This window comes from Malania oleifera, chromosome 7 (assembly GCF_029873635.1).
Source record: "Malania oleifera isolate guangnan ecotype guangnan chromosome 7, ASM2987363v1, whole genome shotgun sequence".
NCBI lineage: Eukaryota > Viridiplantae > Streptophyta > Magnoliopsida > Santalales > Ximeniaceae > Malania > Malania oleifera.
The window spans coordinates 88,555,059-88,574,360 of record NC_080423.1 but is presented as its reverse complement, the minus strand read 5'-3'; the positions used below and the strand labels follow the sequence as shown (position 1 = coordinate 88,574,360).

At 35.1% G+C, this 19,302-nt stretch overlaps 1 protein-coding gene across 11 annotated transcripts in view; it reads left to right on the top strand.

Annotated features, from left to right (window-relative positions):
• The first annotated feature begins 5,809 nt into the window (after positions 1 to 5,809).
• The window catches only part of LOC131159537 (uncharacterized), a 43,306-nt gene continuing 29,813 nt past the window's right edge, over positions 5,810 to 19,302 (top strand). For 7 of the 11 annotated variants that reach the window (XM_058114543.1, XM_058114539.1, XM_058114540.1 and 4 more), the window contains exons 1-3: positions 5,816 to 5,989; positions 6,170 to 6,257; positions 18,800 to 18,909. In XM_058114543.1, coding sequence (XP_057970526.1) covers positions 5,870 to 5,989; positions 6,170 to 6,257; positions 18,800 to 18,909 — 318 coding nt within the window. In that variant the 5' untranslated portion in view covers positions 5,816 to 5,869. Of the gene's footprint in view, positions 5,990 to 6,169; positions 6,258 to 18,799; positions 18,910 to 19,302 lie in introns of all 11 variants that reach the window. The other 4 variants (XM_058114544.1, XM_058114546.1, XM_058114545.1 and 1 more) reach the window with 2 other exon arrangements.

The window sequence follows — 19,302 nt, the reverse complement described above, 5'->3', positions numbered from 1 at the left end:
TAAGTCTTCATGTTTTTGCTCCCATTCACTCTATCTTGACTTTTTTCTTCAATAGACTTTAGTTTTATTAGATCTTCTATTTTTGAGTCTAAGCTTTTAATGAACTTTATCAAGCACTTGATATCTTAAATTTTTTAATCAAAAAACACTTGAATCTTGAAACATCACTTAACAAAATATGTTAAGTTTCCTTGATTTGTTATCATCAAAATAAGATTCTTAAGCCTTGTAGGCCAACAAAATCATTTAAAATAGTTTTTTATTTTAAAAAAATTTTAAAATTTGGGGAAAAAATGTGTTTTTATTTTAGGACAATTTTTATTAAATTTTGAAATTTATTTGATATTTATTATTATTTTCTATTTATTTGAATATTTTAATTAAAAACTTGATTTTTTATTTCTTCATTTTTTTATGGCTCTAATTTTGTAAATTGGTATAGGGAAATAATGTTGATTATGACATAAAAATTATAATAAATAAAAGTAAAAGTAATTTATCAATTAAAGTAGTAAAAGTATTTTGTACTGATCTATTTGTAGTAGCATAAAAATTAACGTTTGATTTATAGAATGTCTATTTATAGGAATAAATTAATTTTAATAGTTTATTTACAATTAGTTATTGTTGACTTTTTGAGTCTAATCCTTGTTTTAATGCTGACAAAGTACAATCATCTTATGTGTGTTATTAAGTGATTGAGTAGGATTCTATTTTAACACACACAAAAGAAAATGGAAGATGAAAGTCAGGACGCTTAAAGTTAGACAATCTGACGCATTCCATAAAGACAAGAAGAGCAAAAAGTAGAGGATGCAAACATATTTGTTTTCAATTGTAATGCATTTAAGTTTTATCTTGTGGGTCTGTAATAATGGTGTGTAATATTTGCATCTCATACATGATTTGGATTTAATGCTCAAAAGGCCATAGACTGACCGTAGGGAACCAAACCTGACTTTGGTCAACCGACGCCAGATTTTTGTGCTTAATTTAAAAGCCTAGGTCGTAGACTGACTCTTGGTCTCCAAGTACCTCATGACAAATCCTTTATAACTCAAGAGTTATAAGCATATGAATAAGGGTGACTACTTATCAAAATTAGGACCAAAATTTAAGCTTGAAAGGGATTTGAGCGACCGAACCTTAGCGTTATAAATGCCTCGATCGACCGAACTAGACTAGGTCAAATTGTTGACTATGGTTTAGGCGAATGAACTGAATGTCCACAATCGACCGAAACTTAGAGCTGTCACTTTTTACCTTCCCCAGACGCCTGAACTTGTAGTTCAAAATTGGCTCGGGCGACCGAATTGTAAGGTTTGGCAACCCAAACCATAGATCAACTGCTCGAAACCAAGAAGGTTGGGAAATCGCCCTGGTGTTCAGCCAATCGGCCTTCTCTCAGCCAACCGAACCTAAGAACAGCATTGTGTCTGTTCGGGCAACCAACCCTAAGGACTGGATGACCAAACCTCTCGAGTTCGCTTAATTTAACCGCGATAATTGAGGTTGAAACTTGATAAAACATTTTTAAAATACCAAATAAGTCCCCAATGACTATAATTTGTGGAGTACCTATAAATACTCATTTATTTGCTTTGATTAGGAATGAGATTAGCAAATATATTAGCAAAAATTCTCTCAAATTTTATATACTCCTATTTTCCTACACTTCAAATTTTCAAGCCAAATATTTCATTCTCTCTCTTACATTCTTTGCTAAAAAAAGAGAGTTTCATTTTCTTATACTCCTCTCTTGCAAATTTGATTGCAAGACTGAAGAGTAGTCTCTATATTGCTGCGAGCATTTCTATACACTATTTTTAAGCTTATGATCTCACATTTCTTACTCATTGAAAAAGCTTGCTTGAGAGTTAGCTTGGTGATTTTCCCTTTTTATTTTCGTATTGATTTATATTCTTGTGGGAAAATCTTACTTTAGCTTGTGAGTCTCTTGCATTCTGATTGCAAGACTTGAAAGCTTACATTTATCTTTGATAAATATTTTTGGTAAGCTATAATCTATAACCTCTATTGTGCTTAATTTGTGAAAAATATTATTAAGGTATTTGCTTAAGGTTGTTTAGATTCTATGATTGCTTAGATTGTGAATACATATTCTAGAAACAAAGACCTTACTCACTTATAAGTATACTTTGATACATATCTTGTTGTGAGTAGATACACTGTTTAGAACAAATCTCACTTGAACATTAATTCTCTATCATACGTGAGTGTATTGTTTACTGTGCTGAATTGTAGTACATATCTGCTTGTGTAGAAGCATTTAAATTGTACACAAAAATTCTTATCATTTGTTGTATTCTAGGTGTGGCCTAAAGGGGTGTTGATCTAACCCACAAGGATTAGGTTGTAAAGGTTGGGGTTAGCCCTGCAAATTTTACCTAGGGTTTTCCCTTACCCAATAAGGAAATAGGGTTGTATTCTGTGTCGCTCTACCCGCAAGTGAGCATTAGTAGAATCCTTATAGCTGGTATGGCTTGATGTGGGAACGTAGACACAGTTGGCCAAACCCGATATCATATCTTGTGTCCAGCTTTCTCTTTCCTTACGATATTTAATTTCCGCACTTATATGCTTTTTATTGATTACTGTGAGTGCTTAGGAAACACTGAGTTGCCTTAATTGTTTAAATTTCTGCTTAGTTTAATTTATTGTCGGAATTAGAATCTGTTTAGAAATACCCTAAGTTGTGAAATACTGCTGTTTATATAAATTGACCTAGGAGTGTTTAAATTTCCAATTCACCCCCTCTTGGAAATACACCAATTCCAATAGTTATACAAAAAATTATATTATTACTATAAAGTAAATTGATGTAATTGGTGTATTCCCAAGAGTGGAGGGGTGAATTGGGTATTTAAAAATTTCTTCTTAGGTTAGGTTCAAATTAGCAATCAGTATTTCACAACTTAGAGTCTATCTAAGCAAATGTCAATTACCTAACAATATTTAACTGAGCAAATATGAAAAACGATATATCAGTCTCAGTATTTCTCTACCATTCACAATATTTAAAACCATGCATAACATTCACTATGCATCAACTATAAACATGCATGTGTAGGAAAATGTAATGCGAAAATTAAGAGTGTAAGGAAGAGAAAATGGACATAGTATTTTTATCAAGATTCGGCCAAACCAACCTACATCCCCGCCTCAAGCTAACCAGCACGAGGATTCCATTGGGTGCTTACTTAACAAGTGGAGCGACACTGATTACAATCTCCTCTCCTTATTAGGCGAGAAATACCCCAGGTCACATTACAGGATAGACCCTAACCTAGCCACACCTTATAGGATGGTGCTTCTAGTTCTCCTAACCAGGTCTAAACCAATCTAGGACTTTTTTTAACCGGGTCTAAGTCTATCCAGTGCACGTTATAGGCCAGTGCAATCCTCTTCTGACCACACATCAGGAATACAACAATATCAAATAATATTTTTGTGTACAAACATAATGCTTCTACAACAAGCAAATGTGTACAAATTTAAAGTACAATGCACTCACATATGATATAAAATTAATCTTAGGTGAGTATGAGTATTTTTCACAAAAAATATTTTCCATTAAGATTGAGAGTGTGAAAATAATTTTCCTCAATGATAAAAAATGTGATACCTTTCAAGCAAAGATGTATACGAATATATGCTTAAGGTACTCTTTAACTTACCCAAAGATTTTCCCAAACATAATATTCAAAAATTATAGTTCGAAGGGAAGCAAGGGTTTTTGCTCAAAAATATCTTTGCAATAAAAGTATAATGAGCTTTGGAAATTTTTGCAATATATGTGCAAAGATCCACAAGCTAAATGAGAGTAAATGTTTTACTCTAAAAAATGAGAGTAAAATGAGAGTAAATGTTTTTAAAAATATATGTCCAAACATAAAAATACTTCTCTCAATAATCTCTTAAAACAATTGATTTGAAAACAAGGGAGTGAAAGAACAAACAAATGCTCTCTTAAAAAATGATTTTGAAAAAGAATGGGAGTAAGAGAGTATGAAAAATGATTTTGAAGATGAAAATTAGCAAAAATATTTGAGAGAAAATTTTTGGCTAATCATTTTAGTAATTATGTTTCTAAAGAAGGTATTTATAAAGTCTGGGAAAAATATGACTGTTAGGGACACACTAGTCATTTTAGAAAAGTTTAATTGAAAAATTGATGACGATTAGCGTTATGAAATTAAGTCAGCTCGAGAGGTTCGATCGGCTGACCCTGCATTGGTCGGTTGACCTCACACAATAAGTTTGAATTTCTAAAGGGCTTCGGTCGACCTAGGGAGGTGCCAGTTGGCTAACCAAAAGGTGATTTCGAATTTTCGTAGGTTCGGTCGACTGTGGCAGAAGGTTGGTCGGTTGAGGCGTTTTTGAACTAAAAGGTCGGTCGGCTGGGCGGTCAAAATGTGTCAATAAACAAAGGCCAATAGGCTGAGGCCAAAGGCCGGTCTATCGGTCCAAGAGGTCGGTTGGCTAGCCGTTCCAATAGGAACGTGGTCGGTCGGCTTAGGCTTTTTAATTAAACCTAAAAAATGCAACGTCAATCGACCAAAGTCTTTGTAAAATTAATTTTAACCCTGTTTTTGCCCCAATTTTGACCCTAAAGATATTCCAAAAATCTTTGTTTGATTTTATCATTTTATGAAAAGGATTTTTTGATTAAATTTTAGATGCCCTAAGGTCTGTCTACGGTCATTTGAGATTTATCATCATACCATGCATGAAATGCATTATTACAAACCAAATTATGAAACAAAAATGCATTTACAATTTAAACCAAATGTCTTCTTCTTCTTTTTTGCTCCTCTGATTTCATAGAATGCGCCAAGTGTATGAGCGTTAAGTCCTTCATGGCTTCCATCAATCCTCTTCCATGTGTGTGATCTGAATCACAAGTCTGTTCAAGTACTAGACATACACATTAGATCCAAGTGTTTTGTTAACATCAAAATAGAGACAAAACTCAAAAAGTCAACATAAATAAAAGTATAAAATATTTTATGAGTCCGTAATAAAAAATTGAGAAGCAATAATTTTTCCCAAATTTCATCATGCAAATGCCTATTACTTTTTTATTACATGTTAAATGAAACAATTAGAAATATATAAAGAATAATAATTTTCTTAATTTTTAAAATTTAAACAATATTTCATTTTATTCTAAGGAATAACTACTTTGCTGAACCAAACAAATTGCGTGACAACTTATAAATTAATTAGACCTCAAAATTAGCCTATGGGTGCATTCGAATTGAGTCGAATCAACGCAGTAAAATAATTCGAACTTGACTCAACATGAAAATATTGAATTGGAAACTTGAGTCGAATGTGATCAATTTCCTAATTATTAAACTCGAGTTCGACTTGATTATAACTTCATAAAACTCGAGCTCGACTCGTTTAAGCTTGAATCAATTATAAATTAATATTAAATACATATATAAATATAAATAATGTATATTAAATATTAAATATATTTATAAAATATATATTAAATGATATATATAATATAAAAATAATAAAATTAAAAAGTTCGATTAGGTTTCAAATTTGACTTAAGTACTATTATAAAAATTTAATTCGACTTATTAAAATAGTGAAGTAGCTTGAACTCTATTTGAATTCGAGTAAAATCAAGTTGAATTGAGTTAACGTACGATCGATTTTGAGTAACTTAGGAATAAGCTTACTCACTTACACTACTAATTATACTCCATTTTAGAAAAAAAAGAAAAAAAAAAAACACGACACAAAGTGCCAATTGGTCCAACCTCATCGCAAATTTGGCCTTTCTCTTTTCAGTTAAAAACATATTTGACGTTTCTCTGCTCGGCAAGGAATGGGCGATGTCACTGCTGCCTTGGATTCCTCTTCTTCTTCTTTCAAGACTCCCATCTGCGACAAGCCACTGATTCTTACGATTGAAGGAAAAGGTTCTGGTCAGGCTTTGAAGCTGTCTGTAAGTTTGAGCTCTTCGCGCATTTTCTGGGTGCTGAGAAATTGGTGGGAAGCAAGCCAGGATGGGAAGAACAAAATTTAGTCTTTATATTTCCTTCCAATTTTCTTTTGTTTTCCTACTCTGATCTTTTGATGACGCGAAAGGATTGGGTTTTAACTTTGGAGTTTGTTGCTTTGCCAGTTTGAAGGACTGGAAATTAGTATGACGCTGCTGAAGCAGTCTGCGCCGAGTTTTCAAAAGCTTTCTATCTCTGACGCCTCTGAAAAGGGTATGTTTTTGGCTGTTGATTTTTTTTTTTTAAGTTTACATTTCATGAATTAGGGTTTATGCCCTTATATTGTACTTGTTTAATGAAAATTAAGTTGAAAGATTGAACTACAAATGAGGAGACTAAAAATAGGAGATTTATTTATAAACTTAGAGTACTTGAAATGAAGATGACTTTAAAAAGATAAAAAGTGGAAAATTTATAGGACCAGAAAACTAACCAATTGAAGTTTGGAAATATTTAGGAGGTAAAGGAAGTATATGGTTAACTAATTTATTCAATATTATTTTAAAAATAAAAAAATGCAAAAACAGAGGTGATATTCAAAATTATAATAACTATTGTGGAATTAAGATTATAAGTCATATGATGAACAAAGAATAAGATTAGAAACAAGGGTTTTAGAGAATCAATTTGGTTTTATGTGTTGAAGATAGCTATTTATTTTTTAAAAAGAATAATGGGAAAGTTTAGGAAAAAGAATAGGAACTTGCATATAGTTTTTATTGATTTAGAGAAAGCAAATGATAGAGTATCTAGGGAAATTCTTTGGTTGGTCTTAGAAAAAAAAAAGGGGGGGTATGGTCATTAAGGGTATGTATGATAGAGTAATGACTAACGCTAGGACTGTAGGAGGGGAATTTAGAGATTTTCCAATCACAATAGGTGTACATCAAGGTTCTACTTTGTGTCCTTATTTTCTTACTTTAATGATTGATAAACTTACTAGAAGTATCCAAAACAAGATCCCTTGGTGTATTTTGTTTGCAGATAATATTATCTTGATTGATAAATGTAGGAGTGAAATGGAATCTAAGTTAAAACTTTGGAGAAATGTTTTAGAGTCTAAAATTTTTAGGATAAGTAGGAATAAAATAGAATATATGAAATGTAATTTTAGTAATGTAAGGGGGAGTAATGGAGAGAAGATTAAACTTGATAATTAATAAATTAATAAAACTTATAGATTTTAATATCGTGGATCCATTATGCTAGCAAAAGGGGAAATTGAAGAGGATGTAATACATAGAGTTAAAGCAGGTTGAGTAAAATGAAGGAGTGTGTTAGGTGTTTTGTGTGATTGTAGAATACTCTTAAAATTAAAAGGAAAGTTCTATAGAATGACTCTTAAGGCCAGCTATGCTTTATGGTTTAAAATGTTGGGCAATTAAGAAATAACATATACAAAAAGTAAAAGTTGCTGAAATGTGAATGTTAAGGTGGATGAGTGGTATAACATTAAAAGATAAACTAAGAAGCGAGCATATATGCAATAATTTAGGCGTAGCATTGGTCGAGGACGAGATAAGGGAAGGGTGGTTTAGATGGTGTGGGCATTTGAAACATAAATTTAATAATGCACTTGTGAGGAGGAGTGTGTTAGTTATTGTTTTTTGGCTTGAAAAAAGGTAGGGATAGACTTTAAAAATAACTTGTTATGGGGTGGTGAGGAAGGATTTCTAGTAGAGGAAAATGCTCTTGATAAAGTGAATTGGCGAAAAAAGATTCATATGGCCAACCCCATCTAATGGGACCCAAGGCTTGTTGTTGTTGTTGTTGTTGTTATTTTATGGTTATGGCCTTGAAGTCTTCAGGGGGGTGTCTTTAAACTCTTTTTTAATGTAGGCATTAAGAACCGTTTCATTAGCATGAGGGGAAAACAGGTCATAGTCCCTTACAAGAGTTCAAACCATAGTAAAAGTAACAAATCAAAATTTAATTTTGCATCACATTACACAGACCTTAACTTCCTGAATTGCTTGTCTTGTCATTTGTACCAGATTTCTTGCATCTCCTTTGATTACCACAGTGTTGCACTATTTTTTAATCTCCAAGTATGACAAACTGCTGCAGCCCACACTACTTTAGCCTTAGTATCTACATTTGAATTCCTCAACCTAGATAACCAATTCAAATTTGCCTTCCATCTAAAATCTTTGTGCTGAATATTCAGTTCCATTAAAGCCCCATGAAAACTATGGCTAGCTACCCGACAATCAAAAAATTAATGGTCCTTGGTTTCCATGCCTCCATTACATAATTTGCACTTTGAATCTGTAGTTTTACCTGAGGAAGTTGGTAGCTTCGCCAAGGGTTGAGTCCTTAACTACCAAAGATAAAATTTATAAATCCCTAGCTGCTCCCAAGTTTGGTAGAACAGTAAGTCAGGTGTCAATCCTTAGGGACTCAATGCAGTGGTGCACAAAAATTGATCTAATTTACTACGCTAGAGACAATAAGAAAAGGTTGAATGTTGGATTTTCTATTTAGAACTACGAAAGCAAATTAATCTATTCAACTATACTAAGACAGGCACAAGGTCTTTACGTGAAGTCCTTATGGAAATTAGTTCCCCGGTTATGAATCCACCCTAAGCCGTTAATTCGCAATAAGTAAGGTTCGTTCAATTATCCATAATGGGCTTCAACGGTTCATCCTAATACGAACGCATATGATGAACTCTAAATAAAGACAAGTAATCCGCTCGAGTAGTATAGCGTACTTGGGTTCGCACCAATTGTCCGGAGCATGATCGGGAGAACCGTATATACCCTATCTAGCGAACACGGATTCCTTCCTATTAATCCCGTTGCATGAACATAGATTAGGCTTGGCCCACTCTAATCTTAGTACTTTGATTATGAAAATTAGTTTAGAAAAATCTAAATAAAATCATGCAACCACACCCTATTATGAACAATCAACTAAACCCTAGCTTTGCAAATCTAACTTAGGGTTTCATCACAACCGGAGAATTTGAGAGATTAGCTAGTCATTATGCACGCAATCAAACACAAAGACAAGATGATAAACACCAATGTAAACATAGCTTTTATTGAAATTCAGAATTTTCACATACAAAACCAAAACTACGTTCAAACTTTTCAATCCTAAGAAAACAAAAATCAATACATGGCTTGACGGCCTACTATTATCTCCTAGAAGTTTTTATTTATAACCCTTAGGGTCTACACACGCTCAAATTCAAATCAGGAAACAATCGGCAACAAAATCGCGAAACAAATTTTTGAAGTCAACCAGCGTCGACCTGATCGCACTGCCAAGTTGTGACTCAGTCGACCATGCTAAACCTGTTATGCCTTTAGTGCCCTTGTCGAACTCTTCCTTGGAACCTTCATCGGCGAGCATCTTCTGCTAGGGGTAGCTCATCACACCATTGTCGTGACCACGGCACGCCATGGTCGACACAATCTGGAAGATCTTTAATTATTTCTTCATGTTCAACCAATGGCATCATCGACCAGGTCGCACTTCCAAGGTCTCCTTGTCGTGCCTTGGTCGAGTGTCTCTGTGAACTTGCTGTTTAACTAGCACTCTGGAATCTTCTAGCTCTACCTGGTCGCCCCTTGTGACTTCTTGGTCGCACCACATGGTCGATTAGGGAACTTCTGCTGCAGTTGAATCAAGGCCATGGAGACCTAGTGGAGTTGTGATTTGCACTTGGTCAAGCCTTGTGCTTTCAAATTGCTGCATTAACTCACTGCGTAACTCTTCAATTTAAACTCTGATTTCCTGAAACATCAAATATATCACGTGTAACTCTAGACAATAATAAGAAGTGGTAATTACGGAGTTAATAGGAACATTGCATAGGCAAATGGGGGACTAAATAAGCATATTTAGGAATACATTACAACCCTCAACTTACACTTTTCTAGTCTTCGAGAAAAGAAAACTAAGAAAAACCTACAAAAGAGAAATAAATTCTTAACTACCTCCTCTTTTATGGGAAACACGATTGCATTTACTTTATATAATAAGACTTTAAACCCCTAGGTGGCCCTAGTGGACAATTTGTAGTCTCATGAGGGTTTCCAGAGCGATTCCCACAAACACCTATCCCAGTGAATAACAATCAAGCTCAAGCAAGTAACGCAGACATACTCCTCCACATACAGGCATATAGCACCATCATAAACATGCCCCTTTACCAATACCTCCATTATAAAGACAACTCAAAGAAAGTCATCCATGCATGCCTCAATAAGATATAGCCATTCAGATATCGTAAACCTTAGAGAATCAATCAACAATTCATATCCAGAGTTAATATTATCCTATAGATATTAGCATAAACAAGCATAATCACAAGGCAAGTGTAAAGTGAACGACTCATTTCACTCTGCTAATCCTCATACACCTATAGAATGGTTGTCTTGACTTAGCCTCACCAATATACTCTAAAAGACACTCATGAAAATGGAGTTACTCCTAGATGTGAGGAAAAACATGCATGATCAAACATCTCACATACATCGAAGAAACAACGAAGAAAATGGAGCGAACTAGTCTCAAGAGAACGAAATCCAGCCTAATATCGAGGTGTCGGGTCCTTCAACCTAGCGCCTTCTCACCTACTTGCCACATCTTACCAAGATCACCCTAGATCGATAATTCATAAACCACGCATAAATCCACTCATATGCATCGAAACACCCGAAGAAACTTGATACTTGCAAGAATATTGTGTACATAACTTGACCATTCTCTTTTCATCAACATTTTGTTTTTGGAGCAGGCATCTATATATTTTTTCATCATTTTCTTCTTTTCTTTCTTTTTTGCTCATCAGTTTTTTTTTTTTCTTTGTTTTTCTTTTCATGGCCAGTAGGGACAAATAATACAACTTTTTATTTTCTTCGTGATACCGATAGAGAAATAAATTCGGAAAAAAAATTCATGAATTATTTTCATCTCTAAGGGTGGCTTAATATTCACATCTTGAGTAGGCTACAAGTCCCTAGATTTATATCTCCCCACTGGACATCACTTCTAGGCTAGCAAGTGCAAATACAGAGACCAGCATTAAAAGAGTATGTGAGGAATGGTGTATTCCTAGGAGAGGGGGTGAATTGGGTAATTTAAAAATCTAGGTCAAGTATATCCTATTTTTACAATCTCAATCTGTATTACGCAAGCCTCGAGTTTTTCAGGCAATCTCAAATCCCCCAAATATTATTGTATGCAAATGTTTAAAATAAATATAACAATCACGACCAATTAAATGGAGGCATACAACTTGCGGAAAAATAAAGAGTATAGGGAGAGAAAATGCAAACACAATATTTTTACGAGGTTCGGCTGTACCCGCCTACGTCCTCGCCTCAAGTCAACCCGCTTGAGGATTCCACTATATTGCTCACATAACCGGGCGGAGTAAAGCCGTTTACAAATCTCCTTACAAGGTGGAGTCCCCCTCTTCAGGCGATACCACACCCTTGGCACACTCCTTACAGGATGGAGCCTTCCTCTTCAGGCGATACCCCACGCCTGGACACAGTTCACTACCTGAACCGCAAGGATACAAAGATGATACAAATTTTCGTACAAGTAAATGCTTCTCAAAATAAGCAGAGATGTACCATATGAAATTCTAAACACTCTCACAAGATATGAAGTAAAGCTCAGTAGAGCATGTGCATTTTTGTCAATAATTTTTTTGCAATCTTTGAATAAGATGTATATGATATATACTTCAAAGATTCAACCCTAATAAAAATTTCTCCAAAGAATATTTTTCAAAATGAAAGCAGGAGATCCTAGGGTTTGGCAAAAATAAATGTAGATGATCTTTTCAAGCAAGGTGTATATCAATATATATATGCTCAAAGCTTTCTTGAATAACTCCCAAAATTTCTCCAAAAATGATTTTTAAAGTGAAAGAGAGAGGAGAAATTTGATCTTTAAAATGTATCACAATAAAGTCTTTCAAGCAATATATATGAGTTGGTATATGCTCAAGACTTTTTAAGAATCTCTTTAAAAGGATTTCTCCAAAAATATTTTCAAAATGAAAGTGTAGGAGAAATATGAAATTGCTCTCAAAAATATTTGTAATGAAGAGAGAGTAGGAGAGTAAATAATCTTTTGAGTGAATATATGTATACAAAGGATACTCAAAGATTTCAAATATAATAAATGATTTCTCCACAAAAGGTTTTTCAATAGAATGAGTGGGAGAAACTTATGCTTGGCTCTTCAAAAGGATTTTGCAAAAAGAGAGTAGAAGAAAGCTTTGAATTTTTGAAATAAATGCCCAACAAATGAAAGAATATAAATCAATATGCTCAACAACCATTTTAAAAGCATTGGGCAAGGTATTTATAGTGTTTTTCAAAATATGACCGTTTTTTGACCGTTGGGGAGTAAAATGATTTTTTAATTTCTAAAATTTCGACTGTTGGGAGCTCAATTTGGCCTAAACCCAAGAGGTTCGGTCGACTGAGGCTTGCTCCGGTCGATTGGTCCAAGGCGATTTTCAAAATCGCGAGCTTTGGCATGCCGGCCATATGATCCAGTTGATTGGGTTTTTAGTGCATGAATAGGCCGGTCGGCTGTGCTTTACAAAACTTGACCAAAATGACTAGTTGGTTGATTGGGGATTATAAGGCATGAAAGGGCCGGCCGAGTGGGTCCTTAACAGAATTGAAATTCTGGCCATGTGTTAGGTCCAGTTGACTGGGCCTTAGAGGCCGGTCGACTGAGCTCTTTTGAAAAATAAAGTTTTAGCCTACTTTTTGATCTCAAGACGATTTTAAAACCTTTGAATGATTTTAGCATTTTAGAAAAAGGTTTTTCATGAAAAGTTTGGTTCCCTAAGGTTAATCTATGGTCCATTGAGCTTTAAACATATCATGCAAGACATGCAAATACAATTTATACTAAATGCATTACAATTCAAATACAATATGTCTTCATCTTCTTTGCTCTTCAAATCTCCATGGAATACGCCAGATTGTATAAGTTTTAAGTTCCTCTTGGCTTCTATTTTACCTTTCCCTTATGTGTGTGTTAAGTTATAAACCTGCTCAAGTACTAAATGCACATATAAGATACAAGTGGTTTGTCATTATCAAAACGGGATTGGACTCAAAAAGTCAACAATCTCCCCTTTTTGGATGATGACAAACACACGAGAGCAAAATAGGTTCAGCCTGAAAAGGCTTCCCCTTACGATATACATCATTTAAAAATAACAATGTAGCTCAAGCATATTTAAGAAAGAAGACATTATAATTTAGCATGCATTTAGATTTTGCATTATAGCTCAGACACTCAACCCATCAATTACTAAAAATATAAGAGGTAGGGCGTATAAAAAGTTTTACCATTTTGCTCATAAATTTCTCCCCCTTTTGGCATCAGAAAAAGGGCTAAGCTAAGTATAAAACAATTTGAGCATTGAGAGAATTCCTTAGCTTAAAAAAGAAAACTCCCCCCCTTTTTATTGCAACAATTGTGCAAAGAAAATAGTTTTATAACTATTTTTTTTCTTAAATTGGTAGTTGAGTACACAAATAGTATAACTGGTCATTTGAGATTAAAAACACATGTTAAACATGGTCAGACTAGAAATATCCACAAACCATGGCAGTTCAAATATTACATAAAACCAGTCAAAGATTGGAGTTCAAAGCATACGGCATATGATAGCTAAATGTCGGTTTGAGCATGATTTCAGTCTAACTAGTTAGCATGTATTTCAACCATGCAATGCCCTTTTTCCCAAAAAAATATATATAAACAATGAAGTCCTTAAGTTTTTCAAACTTCATGACAGAAATTTTAAATCCTAATTCCACATACCATGAATGTCTTTAAGTTTCTAAGTTCTTTGCTTGCCGTCGTTTCATTTTCAAAATGATTTTCCATAGTTCAAGCAAGCTTCATTTATTTCTGGGAGGCATATATTGAATCAATTTTCATTGATCAACCAGAAATAACTTCCATATAGATCTAAAATATCAAAGGATTTAAAAACTCGATCATATGGCTATGAGCAACCTATTTTCGTTTAAAATTTACTCTGAGCAAAGATAGTCATTTTGTCTGAACAAGTATGCCACAGTAAGCTTTTAAGGGAATCTAAGCTAAAAGTAGGGTGAGCATTAGAGATGGAATTTTACGAAATCTCCCCCTTTAGATTTGAATGCTAGCTTAGATGAAATGAACTGCTTATATTAACCAAAGACTAATTTCACAAAGTATACCAAGTTGTATAAGCAATCATTTTAAAACTATTATAACAACTATACTGGATAATTATCAAGCCATTTTATCATTTGACCAGTATAATCGTCCCTATAGACCACAAATGCATCAGAAAATAGATATTAAGGCACAATATAGAGCTCACAAATCTGAGAACAATCCATATCTATTCATAGTGCCATAAGAGCCGGATATGATGTTCAGGACTTTCAGAAGAGCCTCGATATTCAAAAAGCGAAACATGATGCATATGAGTCTTTAAGGTAATTAATTTGATGCCTTTTTCTCTAAGGATGGAGCTCAGCTCCCCTGGATGCACATATAAAGGTTTTCAGCTAAGGATTAAGTTAATTTGTCAAATTATTCACATTCAATCATCCTTCAGAGGAATTTTAGCATGCAGTATGTTTTAAACATGTAGCATATAGTTAATTTGTCAACTATACTGGAATTTTAGCATGCAGTATGTATGTCCCTAAAATGTTCCCAACTCTCGAAGAATTGCTCACCCTCCATCTGGGAAAAACTAGTGTTGGCCTTCCTAAGCTGATTAGTCTTCCCGATGGGGAAGTATTTTTTAAGAAATTCATGCTGCATGGTGGCCTAGGTGGTCACCGAGTTCGGCTCTAAAGAAGAGCGGGAATAGCCTAAGGCGAAGGGCATCATCACCAAAATTGGAGATGCGGATAGTTGAACAAATTTCAAGGAATTCATCAAGATGCTTATAAGGATTTTTAGTGGAATTCCCATAGAAGTTGGGATGCATCGAGATGATCGAGGTTTTGATTTTAAATTGTGCTGCCTCGACATCTGGGAACCAGATGCAAGACGGTGATGTGTATGCATCGGGAGTGAAGTAGTCCTGCAGAGGCCGAAGAGGTTGCTCCACCGCCGCAAGTTGACGGGGAGCGGGAGGGTTCGGATTTTGATTTTTATTATTGAGAGCCGGAACTGGTTGGCGTTTGACCATGACTTTAGAGTCGGAGGACTTAGCTAACTCTGGACTCAAAGTGTACTTCCTAACTGATCTACGAGATCTCTCAATCTCAGGGTCAATAGGCACTAATTCAGGTTCTAGAGATCTTAAACCCTACATACAAGTTAGCATAGGATATCAAGACTTCGAATAACAACAAAAAATGAAAGAACAAAGAAAATAAAAATAAAGATCGAGTAATAAACTACACTAATTTTGGCTCACTACCGTAAGTGAGTCCCCGACAACGGCGCCAAAATTTGGTAGCTTTGCCAAGGCTTGGGTCCTTAACTACTAAAGATAAAATTTATAAATCCCTAACTACTCCCAAGCTCGGTAGAACAATGAGTAAGTCGGGTGTCGATCCTTAGGGACTCAATGCAGTGGTGTACCAAAATTGATCTAATTTACTATGCTAGAAACTATAAGAAAAGGTTGAATGTTGGATTTTCTATTTAGAACTACGAAAGCAAATTAATCGATTCAACTATACAAAGACGGGTACAAGGCTTTTATGTGAAGTCCTTATGAAGAGTAATTCCCTGGTTATGAATCCACCCTAGGCTGTTAATTCGCAATAAGTAAGGTTCGGTCAATTATCCATAATGGGGCTTCAACAGTTCATCCTAATACGAACGCATAGGATGAACCTTAAATAAAGACAAGTAATTCGCTTGAGTAGTATAGCGTATCCGGGTTCGCACCATTCGTCTGGAGCATGATTGGGAGAACCGGGTATATCCTATCTAGCGAACATGTATTCCTTCCTATTAGTCCCGTTGCATGAACATAGATTAGGCTTGGTCTGCTCTAATCTAAGTACTTTGATTATGAAAATTAGTTCAGAAAAGTCTAAATAACATCATGCAACCACACCCTAGTATGAACAATAAACTAAACCCTAGCTTTGCAAATCTAACTTAGGGTTTCATCACAACTGGAGAATCTGAGAGATTAGCTAGTCATTATGCACGCAATCAAACACAAAGATAAGATGATAAATACTAATGTAAACATTGCTTTTATTGAAATTCAGAATTTTCACACACAATACCAAAACTACGTTCAAACTTTTCAATCCTAAGAAAACAAAAATCAATACATGGCTTGATGGCCTCCTATTATCTCCTAGAAATTTTTATTTATACCCCTTAGGGTTTACATGCGCTCAAATTCAAATCAGGAAACAATCGGCAACAAAATAAAACAGATTTCTGAAGTCAGCCAGCATCAACCTGGTCACACTGCCAAAGTGCGACTTGGTCGACCATGCTAAACCTATTATGCCTTCAGCGCCGTGGTTGAACTCTTCCTTGGAACCTTCATAGTCGAGCATCTTCTGCCAGGGGCAGCTCGTCGCACCATCGTCGTGACCACGGCGCGCCATGGTTGACACAATCTGGAAGATCTTCAATTATTTCTTCATGTTTAGTCAATGGCATCGTCGACCAAGTCGCACTTCCAAGGTCTCTTGATCGCGCCCTGGTCGAGGGTCTATGTGAACTTACTGTTTAACTAGTACTCTAGAATCTTCTAGCTTGACCTGGTCGCCCCTTGTGACTTCTTGGTCGCACCACATGGTCGATTAGGGACCTTCTGCTGCAGTTGAATCAAGGCCATGGAGATCTAGTCGAGCTGTGATTTGCACTTGGTCGAGCCTTTTGCTTCCAAATTGCTGCATTTATTCCTTCCACTGCGTAACTCTTCGATTTAAACTATGATTTCCTGAAACATCAAATATACCACGTGCAACTGCAAACAATAATAAGAAGTGGTAATTACGGAGTTAATAGGAACATCGCATAGGTAAACGGGGGACTAAATAAACATATTTAGGAACACATCAGAATTCAGCGTATCTAATGTAGGCATTCTATTTTTAACAACTAGCCAACATATAAATGCATGCCTCGGAATAATTTTCCTTTTTCACATAATATCTGCCCATCCTACCTGAGGATTTTCCTCTCTGATGAGCTCTGAAGCATAAGTGAGATCAAATTTGTGAGATTTAGATGCTTTCTAGCAGATCTTATCATCTTTCTCAGCATTAGGTAAGAATGTAATTGAATAGAACAGAATTTGATGTATACTGACTAATTCTTCTTGGCCATCTCCATTGATTTTCAGCAGTAAAAGACTGTAGTGTAGTATACTTCTGAATTCCAGCACTTGCTGAATGTGACTACCAAAATGTTCAATGAAGGGTGACCAGGTTGCCAATTATCATCTAAGAGATCAATTGATTTTCCACTTCCAATCTCTCTAGTGATATTTTAATAGATTTTTTTGTCCAATTCTAAAAATTAATTTGTGGTGATTCATTTTTCAGTGATTCCTGAGTTGTTGACATCTTTTTTTTCTTCTTTATTTGTGTTCTACTGCTCTATGATAATGTTGATTGTTTGGGTTGTAAAACAATGTAATATGGATGCAAAAAATAAAACAAGTCAGGAAATTTATCAAAATGAGGCATGCAATGTACTGCCTTTAGGGTAGATCTCCACCCCACCCTCCCCCCCCACAACAAAGAAGGCAGGTGACCAACAGCCGTTCTTATTGCACATGCATTCACCAATGAGGAAGAGGAAGCAAGAAAAGTTTTGGACTTGATTAGAGACAATGAGGGTTTTCAGTCGTCATATCTTAATAACCCTAAAAAGGAACACAAAATATAGTAAGAATAACAATTATTAATTGAGAGCTAATTTGCAGCACAAATCAACGAGATGATGGTTGAGTAATTGCTAATAGGAGTGAATCAAGATAGAAAATAATTACCTTTAAACAAAGTCAATAAGAAAAGAGCAGTCACAAGTCAAAAATAGAGAATTAAGAGCACATGGTTGTTCAACGTGGATTGGTGTGGAGTTAGTAGTGATAATGCTAAAGAGTACTTCATAGTCCGTGCCCAATTCACTACCCTATATGATACTTCAATACCCAATCTACTACCCCTATATGACGAAGTTCAGTATTGTTTAGTAGTCCTCTAGTACTCATGTCCCACAACAAAATGAAGTTGCAAAGAGGAAAAATAGACATATCCTTGATGCCACTTGTACCTTACTTTATCATATGAATGTTCTTAAAGTGTTTGGGAGTGATGCCATACTCATTGCCTTCTCTCTTATCAACATAATCCATCCTGTGTTCTTGGTCCCTAATCTTCCATTCAAAGTGCTCCTCTATTCTCTTTACCACCTCATACATTCGATTGTCTATCCTTTGTTCATTAGTTAACTCCTGGGGTGTATAAGTTGGATCCTCATGCTATAAAATGTGTGTGTGTGTGTGTGTTTTCTTTTTTTTTTGGGCTAGTCATTTACTTAAGATGGGATATTGCTTTGAATTGCTTTTTCTTTGCCAATGTTACTTTTCTTTGAGAAGTAAGCCTACTTCATACCATTCTGATTCCTTCAGTGCTTCTTACTTCAATGAGTTCCTTCCTTTGCCTAATTTTTTCGAATTTTGGCTTATCCTCTCTGCCAGTCATCCATCTGCATCTTTATCTAGTTTGAGTCCTCATTGCCTCGATCATCCTAATTTGCAGGTGTATACATGATGGTTGCTCAAAGGAGTCTCCTTAGCTTCTATTGGTATGTCTTTGGTTTCAGTGATCCCATTGCCAAGATGTTGATCTTCCTATTGTTGTCCAAAAAGGTATGTGCACCTGTATACAACATCCATTCTCTAATTTTGGATATACTCGGAAGTTGATAGTCAACCCTGGTTGTTGGATCCCTCAAGGATTTATTCCTGCAAATCTTTTTATGAATTCTTGGTTAGCAACGATTTGTCCTTTCCACTTTACAAAACTATTTGGAAGGCCAAAATCCCTCCTAAAATCAAAGCTTTTCTTTGGTTGGTAGTGCTTAATAGGATAAATAGTTAAATACTATTAACTTGCTGCAAGATTATGAGGCCTTTAAAGGCTCTCTCTCTAGATATATGCGTGCTTTGTTTTAGCTGCTCAGAATTTGCTCTGCATCTTTTTTTCCATTGTAATTTTGCATGGAAGGTTTGGAACAAGTTAGTTATGTTGGAGAAAGTTGG